A 12,805-nucleotide genomic window follows, 5' to 3' on the forward strand; every position below is an offset into this window, starting at 1 on the left:
GCGCCACGGGCTGGCTGAGCTGCTCCTTGCCGGCGCCGCGCGCGCCCCACACGCGGTCGGGCGCGGCGCGCGCGGCGACGTGCGCGCGCAGCGGCGAGTCGCGCACGGCGCGCGCGAACACGAGCACGCGCACGCTGATCGCGCCCGCGCTCCACGGCCGCATTGTTATTCTGCAATATACGTACATCTGTATTATTTACTAGCTGTGTCACATCTACCCTCAAACCACAGAGAAAAGTATGTATTATTGTGTTGTGATTTTAATATATAATTATGTGTCATATTGTGCTCGATTTTAAAGAAGGAAATGTTCCAAAATTTATGTACGTGCGTTCATGCATGATGCGTGTGCGTGCGTACGAGTGCGTGATTTTACCATATAAGTATATATCTATACAGGTGCACATCAAAGTGTACGCTTTTGTTTATGCGTGTTTGAGTATGTGTGCACTCACCGATAGAGCCCCGTATCGGTGTCGGTGACGGTGCAAGCGAGCGGAGCGTCGTCCAGCGTGGCGGCGGCCGTCACCGGGTCGCCGCCGGTGCTGCGGGCTTCACCGTGGTAGTCCACCGTGCGTAGAGAGACTACTACTTCGAGACCGCACACGCATGCCGATTCTGAAACAATAATGAATGAATGAATGAATGAATGAATGAAAATTCTTTATTCCCCACAAATACACATAATATAGAGGCAAACAAAAACATTAAAAAAACAATTAACAAAAGGCAGACTCTACCAGATGTTGCCTGCTAAGAATATATAGGTATATAGAGTATATATTCTTAGCAGGCATAACTACAAGAAATAACTGTGAAACAGTAGAAAATATCTTACGAGAGAGACGATTAACAGTAGTTGCTAAAAGTCACAACCCTAACTTTTTTAATGCCTCACCTAATTGCAAAGTACACAACCCCGGGAACGTAGTACTCGTCCTCACTCTGCCCAACTCGGCCAAAGCTTCAGAGAACCGCTGCTGAGCGTCGTTGTGTGCGAAGTCCACGGCCAGAAACGCATTTTCTCTGGGTTCGGCCAACGCTGCAGCATCACCCAGTCTCGCACCAAGTGCAGCGGCACGACTGCTGACTTCTCGCACTTCCACTTGCTGTTGGAGACCAGAACATTCCGCTTCTACCTGCAATGGTATGGGTGTCACGTGTATAACGATTTCTTATAATGAGTTGCCACAATATTGGCATTTCATGTTACATCTATATGTGAAGCAATAACTATAAAATTCGGCATACTTATCCTTACTATTACTTTAATTAAGAAAAAGTGTTTGTTTGTTTGTCATTCTTTCACGTCGATTTTGTGTCTGGAGAAACTTTGGAGGCAAGAGAGAGACAGAGCAAATTACTCTTTACCGCGCTGAGTTATCTCATTTTCATGGGAATTTCTTTTGACTACATGGGCAAAGCTGAGTGCGAAAAGCTAATAGTTTAATGTATAAAGATTTTTGTCGTTTCAGAATGCATTTTTATTTCTTCCACTAAACTCAGATGAGACAAACCTTAGATTTTTCAGCGTCGATCAGTTTCAACTGCTCTTCCAACAGTTTTCGTTTATGCGTAGCAGCGGCTGCCGCGGCAGACTTCAGTTCATTATGTCGTTTATCTAACGCACTTCTCAATTCAGCAAAGTGTCTATCTATCGCCTCGTCAGCTGCTGTCGCCGCAGCCTCGAGCCGTCGCAATTCACTAGCTACAGCCTCCCTGGCCGCTCCTAGCTTACTGAGGCACTCGTTGGCTCTATACAAAAGTATTTCAGACATTCTCTTTAAAGCTATGGAGAACGGCACTACGGTGTGGTCACATGGGGTGTCGCTATGGGGTCCGTCAGCGCAGTGCCTGCAAAACACGCAATCGCAAGTCTCGCAGAACAATAGCTCTCTACCGGGGTGGGAACTGCACTGGGGTATGACTTCGCGTCTTTGCCTTGCCATTAAATCGAGTAACTGGTTGACGAGGAACGAAGGAGGTAAGGCTGGCACCCCACCTCGTGGTATAGTGATGAGTTCGCGGCAGATTGGACATCGAAAGCTTCCGGAGTCCCTGGTTTGAGAAGCAGCTATGCGTGTAAGGCAATGTAAGCACACGGTGTGGGAGCACGGGAGGAGTTTTGGGGTGTGTTCACCTCCGTCGTATGTACCTGTAATGGATACAACAAGGTTATGTTAGTTAGTGTTAGGTTTTATTTTTATATTAATATGTCACACTTACTTTTAATAAAAGGTTATCATACTAAGGTGAAATGCTCCATTATGAGAAAATGTTTTCGTATTATATGATCAAATGTGAGGGTAGACAGAAATAGTAATACGTTGCCAAAACAAAACTAGCACTTATACGAAAAATTAGGTAGTTGTTATATTTCAAATTCAACAAGTCTTATTAATAGGTTATGGTGCTATTTATAATAGTCTCATTAATAATAAAATAAACAATATTTAATACTATAATTCAAAAATATCGAATTTGAAAAATAACTCATTGTAATTGTATGTATCTTGCTTAATGGTTGCGACCACATGAGACCTACAAAGGCCAATGGACCAATCATCATACTACAAACAACAACAAAAAGGTTTGTACATATCTGCACATTCCACTGGTCATATGTGGCCACATCATAACTACAAGTGCAGTGTCACATGCAAATAAAATGGGGTGTACTAACACAGACAGGTGCCGCAGGTGAGGAAGCTCTCGTTAAAGTCCTCATAGTTGATGGAGACCGTCTCGACGAGCGTGGAGCTCATGCTCGCCATGCCGACTCCCAGCCGTGAACTGTCATAGTGAAACATAACTTGACTTCTACATAATACGACTTTTAATACATTGACAAAATTTTATACAAAAATAATTGTCATTTTCATTCAACAATTTTTTTTTTTTACTCGAAGTGAACATTTCTGGTTTTTATTTATACTGATATTATAAATCTGAAAAGTTTGTTTATTTGAACGCGCTAATCTCAAGAACTACTGGTCTGCTTTGAAAAATTCTTTCAGTTTTAGGTAGCCTATTTATTGAGGAAGGCTTTAGGCTAAATATGTACCATGGGTGCTGCGGTTAATTGCTTTTTATACCATATCAGTGAGGTCATATTATGAAATGTGCAGTATGGAGCTGGCTTATGTTGTGCAGAAAATGTTGAAATTTATAAAGAATGGAACTAATTAGAAAGAGAAAATAATGAATGAATGAATGATGATGTCATGAATCAAATGAGGGGTGGCAACACCATACTCAAGTTAAGCTTTTACTAACTCACACATAAAAAAATGCATGCTCTGAGAATCACAACCCTCACTGTAACTTTTCAATGGACTACAAATAAAAATAAAACAAGGTACATCCCGACATGTGATAGACAATATAATTATGTATTTACTTTTCAAGGCTAAGAAGTATTAAATTACAACAGATAACACTATGAAATGTAATAAATAATTAATAATTATAAAATGATTTATGACATCTGTTTCATTTATATAAACCAATGCTATATCATTTCTAAAGGGTACAAGTGCAAAGATAGTTAGTATAGATAAATTAATAAAATGAATTTCACAATCCATTTTTTAGACATAGATCTTTAATCCTTCATACTCAAACTTCTATGTAATTGAACAATTAACATATTGTTACAAGAAATAAATTTGAATTATGTTAATTCTTATATTAATAACAATATTATTCCATGCTATTAGGTACTTCAAGACAAACCAACCTGATACACTTATGTAATCAATATATGTTATAATTATTCAAGATCAAATAAAATGCAAGTTAGAAGCATTGGCAGTGTAACAATTTAATGCAGATATTAGCCACAAGTATTTAATAGTACAAACTATAAGCAAGAGGAAAAACATGAAATAGTGAACATTATAGCAACAAAGGAAGTGATTCATCTGTTTGTGGAATTTATGTTTATGGGCTTGAATATGGATTGGAGGAAATATAATGGTTTTTTATATAAGATATTCGTTTTATCACATAGCAGTTGTTAGTTAATTAGGAAACATTTCAAACATCATATTGTTACATACATAAATAGCCGATAGCACTCAGGGATCACACATGTATTCAATTATGGAAGAATTTTTGAAATCAATTCAGTAATTCCTCAGATTAGTACATACAGACAAATAAACTCTAGCTTAATATTGTGTAGATAGTTATGTGTATATGATGGTGCATTTATACACTTGCACAAATGGCAAGGCGAATAACAGACATTCATATGTAAACAGTACATTCTTAGTTGCCTGAGATTTGCATATCTGTGTCAAGACCAGTTTCTTGGACGAAATCAAAGGGAAGATAAATGAAAACAGGAGTGCAGTTCAAATCACACACATCATCATGTTCTGTTGAGTCAAAAGGGCCAGTAGCATACTGGAATGTGTGAATGCACCATGAGGTATATAAGCAGATCATATAACATTAGAATTTTTAAACCATCTATTAAAAATTTAATTGTCTGCATTAAATTGTGGAAACTGTCTAAAAACAATAGAGATAGGCTTTTTTTCTATTACTAAAAATAGAAAAGGAAAGTGGTATGATATGATATCACTAAAATTTCAAACATTGTATGGAGGAAATGATTTCTATGTGTGAAATATAAAGCTTTAACCTCTGAATCATCAATTGCAGGACACTGCTCATGATTTATTTCATTGTCTCAATTGAATCAATAAAGTGCTTAATTATACTACCGAATTTATGAAGAGCAAGAAAGATGAGATGGATGTTCCATAAGCTTATTTTAAATATTATGCAAAAAGCAAATAACATCTTGATCATTTAGCAAATAGTAGTATGGTACTGATTTTTATTTATTTTGACTTTTTCGGCAATTTTATAAACAAATCATGTAATTATTGTGTTCAAACAAAAGTATTATCAAGTTATACTTACAGAAATGAGCAGCAGTACATGGACAATATTTGCAATGCAACCACACAAGACACTAGATATAACTATTTCATTATTAAGATTCAGCCGATTTTAAATACGGATACATTTCAAAAGTATTCGTTCGTGCAGTGTGTTTATTTATGCTGATTGTGATTTTGCTAGACATTCCTCTTATTCGTTATGTCAGCGTTTATATCGATAAGTTAAAACATAACTGTAATGAGTCCTTTCATAACAATCCTCATTTGTGTATCTACTGTTATTTTACAATAATACACAACTAAACTCTTTCGTAATCGATCGATATTTATGAGAGAAGTATCCGCGACAAAGAAAGTGGTATGCTGTTATGTTACAAGCGTATAAATATGATTATTAGAAAAAATATCTTAGATTCTACACATTTTTTCACATATTACGTATTCATTTTTGAAAATTTGTTAAGCAATTTGAATAAAAACAGCTTTGTTTCCAAATATTTATAAAAAGTATTTTTGTGTCAACCTACTACCATTACCCTCGTTTGAACTATCAATGTCAACTGTCATATTTCTGACTAATGTCAATGCTTAACATTATTTCAAATAATTTATTTTGCGCTTGTAACATTAAGGGCGTTGATATAAAAAAAATGTTGAAAAATAATGTATTCGAATACAAAATATAGTGGTATAAACGTATAAATGAACAAGTAAAAGGTTAGACTACCAGGTTGTTATATACCGACAGGTATGTGTGGAAACAACATAACTTATATATAAATAAATGAAATAAAATAAAAAAGCCTTTTATTTCTTACAGAATGGAAAAACAAGATACAAAAATAAAAATTTAGATTAGATTAAGTTAGTAAAATACTGATAATTTTGTTAGTACATAAGTTTAGTTCCTACATAAAGTTGCTATTTTTATTTATTTATTTTTTATGTTTTTTTTTACATTAGTATTAGTTAGTTCTTTTATGTTATTTTATTGTTCTCTAATCTGTAAGATCCCCTCTGTAGGTGAAGGCCATTTCAAAAGATAGCCAGTCCGCTCTTAAACTTCCAGGTTTGGCAAGCATACGTTAAGCTCGATAAAAGGCACGAGTTCAGCACTTTAGTTTTTATTTTGATTGGCATGCTGCTTTTGAATATGTCTTTTAGTACCCAGTTACTTGTTCCAGGTAAACTATTCCCTGCGCTCTACTTCTTGATCGTTACTATTGTTGTGTAAGCTAATTTGTTTTCCCAGATATATTTAGTTGTCTGTATATTTGAGAGGTTCGCTATCAACGTATAGTGTTCTCTTTCTACTATTAATCATCAGCATTGTTTTGGACAGGTTCGTTTCCAAGCCTACTTGTTTACTTGCATCATTTAGGGATTCTATCATATACTGAATTTCTAATGCAGTTTCTGAAAAAATAACCAAGTCGTCTGCAAACCTTAGGTGGCTTAGGTAGACGTCCCCAATCTTAATACCCCGACCCATCCAATTGAGTTGATTAATGACTGATTCCAGAGTTGCTATAAACAGTAGAGGTGAAAGGGGGTCGCCTTGTCTTACTCCTCTTTTTATCAGGAACCAAGGTCCAACTGTTTCCATTTTGATTCTGCTCTTGCTGTTATTGTTTGTACTCTTGATTACACGAATATATTTATTTTCTACCCCATGTGTTGTTAAGTTTTCCCATATACTTTTGTGTGCAACGCAGTCAAACGCTTTTTGGTAATCAATGAACTTATTCATTGTCAAATGTCAAAATAATAATTATTATTATTCATAAATTGTATGTTTTAGACTTAAGGTTCATCAAAAGCCTATTTAGGTACACCAATAATATTATATTTAAAGAGCGCTAAATCTTCTCTTTCACCCTCAAGAATAAAACAGAATTCTACAAGCACGCTTTGGCACACATTGGCAGGTCGTACCGGGAAAGTTACGACTCTCCCACAGATCGGCGCGAAATACTAGCATGGCTAGGCTCTTTTTCCTTACCCTTCCCATTCCATTCCTTTATTTCCGCATTTCTTATTTTTTACCTCCTAAAAGTGGTAAACGCATTTGTAGCCTACCTGTGTAAATGTTCGTGAGCGGTGGTGATCGCTTACCATCAGGCGAACCAGTTTCCCGCTTATGACAAAAAATCTCGCCTACGCAAGTCGGGCAGTTACCTTACTATGGGATTTCTATTCTGGAGGGTGTAATATGTACCTATAAATATAAATAAATTGTATAATTAAATTTTCATAGACAAAAAAACATGAATAATTATGGGACAAGTTATTTATTTGAGATAAGTTCCGACTCTATTTAAGTTTATATATATTTTTTGACATTTGACCTGATTAAATCAGGTGAAATAAAGTGATATAGTTGCAATATACTATCAATGCGGAAATCTAGAATTAAAATTCTAATTACTTAACTTATCCGTATAGCACAACAAAAGTTATAAATATTATTATCTTATAGTGAAAATCGTAATAGCAATCTATTTAAGGAGCTATCTATTCTATCTATTCTATATCTTCAATTGTTATTTCTGTGTATTTACGAATATAACTCAGCATGACAAAGAAAACGTGACTACTAAAATAAATTATGTAGAAACAAATAACATCATGTCATGATGACAACAAGTATTTAATTAATTAAGATTAGGATTATATCTACACATACAAATACAGTAAAATAACTGTAATTATTGATTGATGATATTTAAAAAATAATAATGAGTGGGTTCTGGGCAACATATAGATTATAATTTATCTCGGAAACTGGAACACCTGATGCTGAACCGCAACAGACCACATAAACAGTAAACCATAAGAGATATAAAAATTGCCATAATAAAAATTGTTATACGTAATGAGCATTTTCAGTTGAGGGTATAATTCAATTCTTTACAAATTTATCGTTTACTAGCTGCGCCCCGCGGTTTCACCCGCGTAAGTCCGTATCCCGTAGGAATATCGGGATAAAAAATAGATGTTGGCCGATTCTCAGACCTACCCAATATGCTTACCAAATTTCAGAGGAATCGGTCAAGCCGTTTCGGAGGAGTACGGCAACGAAAACTGTGACACGAGAATTTTATATATATAGATAAAACATTTGAAATGTAATGAATGAAATTAAATGAGTTTATTTGTTAAATAAGTTGTTAGATAATAATTCATTAGTGATTCGTAGATCCATAAAAATAGTACTACAGAGGATTTCTTTAAGTCTTAGATATAGAAAAATTTCAATAATTATTCAAGATTTAAACTTTTTTGCACATATATATTTACATACTAGCTGTTCGCCTTGGCATTGCTCGTGGTTCATATAGAACCTATATCACTCGGTAAAGTTGCAGATTTCTAATGAAATTTTTAAAATCGTTCCAGTAGTTTTTGAGTTTATGTATTATAAACAAACAAAAAACAAAAACAAACGTAGATAAGATGATATTTAATCGTCACAATCCTTATTTAAATTACTTACTTTGTGTTCGCCCCGCCCTTTGGTACATATATATAGCATATGTCACTCATACAGTGAAGTTACAGCTTTCTAATGGTAAATGTTAAAAATTTAGAAATGCTATGATGTATGGGACTTATAGATATTATAAAACAGTATTATATCTATGTCGCAGTAAGATTGTAAAAACCGTTACATTCATGGGCGTTCCCAGGTTCTGGGCTAGGGGAGGGCAAATCAATTTTTTTAAGCCAGGTCCCGCGCGCTTGTTTTGTCTTACACACCACACGAAGACACCTACAATATATATAAGGAAAACACCCACAAGCTATGCCTTCCCCTGCCTCCCCCTGGGTACGCCCATGGTTACATTATAAACTAACTTGAGATATTAAAAGTTTCGATAAATTGTAATCCGTAACATTTGCTTCAAACTGAATCAATAGGATTCCTCTTTCACAAGGAACTTAGACATCATATCACGTTTGTAATGCTCAAGTTTTACTTTAACGATTAAATCGTAATATAAATCAAAATACAACTCAGAATGTAAGATAGAATAGAAGACGTCATTGAATTGCTTCATTCCGTGTTACCCGCTCTTAATTTAGTGTCGCTGTAATTATTTTTTTAAATACAGAAAAAATTACATAAACAATACTCGTAACAATTTGTAACGAAGCAGTTTAATTACATTAAATTATTCCTACAACTTATTACTTCAATCAGATATATATAACCTAAGGAAAAAATATATCACGGGCGACCTCGGAGTGGACCGTCCGTACAAGTACAATTTCCAGACCAAAGTCCGATACAATAAACTAAAAATGTGTCGATTCACGTTGTACTCAAAAATACTGATAACATTGATATATCGAATGAGAAATTGAATGACGAAATCACAAGTCTAGGAAGTAGAATAAGTTATCTACAGGACAATTGGAAGAAAGACAATCCCGCCATACCGTTGATCAGACATACGAAAGAAGTAGTGCATTATGGGATTTGGAGTCCGATTCAAGTAGTGGTATATTAGAAAAATAGCATAGTGAATATATCTACCGACACCGACATATTTTCATAAATTCTTGGATATATTATATAAAGTGTAAAAGTGGAAGTATGTGTTTTCTCGTTATTTATATACATTCACATAATAATATATTATGCTGTCCTGCCTATAAGGCGAAAACTAATGGAAGGTAGATTAAAATATCTGAATTTGAAAACGAAATTTTATTTTATTTTAGTACAAGTGCCTTATTAGTAAAGCAATCTCAAAGGCAGTCAAATGAATGATATTTAAACGAGGCTATGATATCCCAGACGAGGGTAAAATTTAAAAGTTGTTAGCAGTCAATGAGAAGACTGTCAGTGAAATGTTGTTAGCCGGAATAGATTCTGTACGTGTTTCTCATACGATAAGGTAAATACACTCTGTTTCGGAATAATCTTTAATGATAACGAACGTCTAATAGCTATCTATGTAATCAAACTATAATATTGTTAAATATTTTTACATATTTATCCAATATTTCAATGATATACGGATCGAATAGGTTTGTGAAATAAATGACGATCCATTCAGGAATATGTTACAATTAATGTGGCTTTCGGAGTTAATTTGGCAAGTAACCCAGAAGAAACTTCGGGAGAAAATTAATTCAAATAGAAGATTCTTTATGGGACACTATAGTTATTAACACACATTTTAATTGTGAATCTACCAACTCCTTTTCACATATTTTTAAATTAGGTTAATCAAAGAAATATCTAAATCTCAACGTAAATTAAAAAATGTGTTAATATCTCTGATTTCAACGCATTTACATTATTACGAGTACGCGTAAAACAAGTGGAAATCGATAAGTTCAACAATTACATATCAAATATAATATAATATCAAATATAACAATACTTATTTCTAAAAATCCTAAAGCTCATCATTCAGATACGGCCTCCAATTTTCTAATGGGAAATCAATATATAATTTATTGTACGACTTTTGTAGCTCAAACTTTATGCCATAATAATAGTCTCGCTTATAGAATCCCTTGCCTCCGTACCTCATCTAAACACTTGCTTGATGTTATTAATTCAATTACGTTTGAAGAAAGAGACGTCTACAAACTACCGCTGAGAATCGATACGAACAAAACATCTGGGCCAGACGGTATGCCATTGCTGTCTGTTAAATATGCAAAAAGGCTGCCACATGCACAAAAAGAGACCGAAGTCTCTAATAGTAAATTACAGTTATACCTCCAAGCTCTGCAATAAGTCACAATTTTGGAAGAAATTGTGTTTAAACTGTATCCTTCTCTTACACACAGTTTAGTTGAGCATCAACACGGTTTCTTCATCTCTGAGCGCATGTCTCAACGCCTTTCAGATAGGTAGTCTTCACAGATTACTGCAAAGTACCTGATAGAATACATCATATCCTTCTGAACTGTGAAGTGTGAAGTGTCGGAATCACAATATGCCACACTGTAGTTCTCAATGGACTCTCTTCGAGAGCAGCTTCCGTGAGATCCGGTGCTCCACTAGATCTCTTCTCTCTCCTCTGTTCTTTCTTATTTTTATAATTGACATATTCTACTATTTCACTAGCTCAGAAATAATCATGTATGCTGACCAAATTAAGAAATTATAATCCATTAATAGTGCAAACGGCTGCATCAATCTCCAAGCAGATCTTAATCGGTTTACCGTACTTATATAGACAGAATTGAAGAGAAACAGAAGAAGTTTTTAACATGCATTGTGTATTGCTCTAAATCTTTTTTGCCGGTCTACACCAGCCGTTGCAAAAAATTGCCCTACTTGCCGTTATATGCGCAGGCGTATCGCTGATCTGGCATACAACATGTGCATAGTGAACGGCTCAGTGGACTGTCCCGAATTGTTGTGCGACATCAGGCTTAATACATACCCCAAAACCCAAAGTTGCTCCACATCCTTTCCACTCTTTCCAAATACCATCAAATCAATCACAAAAATAACATTTATTAATATATTAAATAGAAACTTTGCCAATTGAGGTAAGTACACTTCGCGTTTTCTCTTCAAGCACCAACTATAGTACATATATATATCTCTCAAAATACCCATTTTTTTATCAATACTTGATAGAGATTTGATTTTTTCAAGGTGAGAATAATTTCTTTTAGTGATTGCCGAATAAGCATATTAGTGAACCAAACATTGGACCCAGTGAACAGTTTGTAGCGATAACTTTAACATGTCTGTATTACGGAATTTAAATCGAAATATATTCGTTCCTCATAATATATGTCATGGGTATGTTATTTTGTATAATTTATGAATTCACATATGATCATATCATATTATTAAAAAAAATACCTTTGGGTCTGAATATAGTATTCGTCGAATAACGTATTTCAAACATTTGTTGTTATAGTTACTCGTCCAAAGAACTTGTCTTTCACATTAAACTGGTCTTTTTGTAGTATTCTTACTTAATACAGTATTTTTATTGGATGAATAAGTTACATTTTAATTTTTTTTTCTATGTCATAGTCGGCAATGGCTGGTGGGACGCCTGATGGTAAGCGCTACGACCGCCCATGAACATTTGGAGAGCCATAAGGTCAATTGCAGACCTTACGCCTCACCAAATGGATTGCCGACTTGAAATTGGGAAGGGATTAAGAAAGGATTAACGTGAGGAATTAAGAAACGGATTGGGTAGGTTAAGGAAAAGGATATGGGCCTCCGCCTCCCCCACTCACTATGCACGGTATCATTTCACGCCGGTTTTCTGTGGGGGTGTGGTACTTCCCCGGTGCGAGCTGGCCCAATTCGTGCCGAAGCGTGCTCGACTTCCACATACTAATTTATCCAAAATTTTGTACTTTAAAATGAGTTGTATTTCTGTTGTGTTAAAAAACACAATTTATTAAATTACATTACAATATATTATTATTTATTTCGATAAGAAACTTCTTTTGATATATATGTCTAAAGTACAACACTATGTTACAAAGTGACCGGTGACAGCGTATCACGCTTGCCCGCCCCGCGTCTCCCACATCCCCCTTTCAGACCCTACAACTTTTTCAGAAATAATCGAATTACTCAATGTAACTATTTACCAATGAAAAAAATTATATTATTTCTTTTACTTTGCTTACGGGAATCATTTTTACAACATGGCACTGCATATTTCATCATTTTTATATTGTTTTCACAGTGATTGAGTATGATAAGACAAAGAGGTGCAGGTTTCTATTGTGAATTTAGTTCATACTCAGTGATGGGCATTCTATAGCTTGCATGCACTGCATACTGTCAGCAAAAAATCTATATAGGGGCTGAATCACCTTCGTCCGTAGGAGAATACCTGGAATTTCGAATCCCTACACGTGGCCCCTGGGTGGTGCTAATC

At 35.1% G+C, this 12,805-nt stretch overlaps 1 protein-coding gene across 2 annotated transcripts in view; it reads right to left on the reverse strand.

Moving 5' to 3' along the window:
- LOC119830772 (tripartite motif-containing protein 2-like) overlaps positions 1–5,450 on the reverse strand; it is a 15,462-nt gene extending 10,012 nt beyond the window's left edge. The window contains exons 1-6 of one of the 2 annotated variants that reach the window (XM_038353906.1): positions 4,936–5,450; positions 2,684–2,793; positions 1,518–2,155; positions 899–1,139; positions 456–618; positions 1–170 (exon numbers count right to left, since the gene is read on the reverse strand). In XM_038353906.1, the coding sequence (XP_038209834.1) occupies positions 1–170; positions 456–618; positions 899–1,139; positions 1,518–2,155; positions 2,684–2,793; positions 4,936–4,955 (1,342 nt within the window). In that variant the 5' untranslated portion in view covers positions 4,956–5,450. Of the gene's footprint in view, positions 171–455; positions 619–898; positions 1,140–1,517; positions 2,156–2,683; positions 2,794–3,739; positions 3,789–4,935 lie in introns of those variants that run through there. The other variant, XM_038353907.1, reaches the window with a different exon arrangement.
- Between the last annotated feature and the right edge of the window lie 7,355 nt (positions 5,451–12,805).

Source organism: Zerene cesonia, chromosome 12 (genome assembly GCF_012273895.1).
Source record: "Zerene cesonia ecotype Mississippi chromosome 12, Zerene_cesonia_1.1, whole genome shotgun sequence".
In the NCBI taxonomy this organism is placed as follows: Eukaryota; Metazoa; Arthropoda; class Insecta; order Lepidoptera; family Pieridae; genus Zerene; species Zerene cesonia.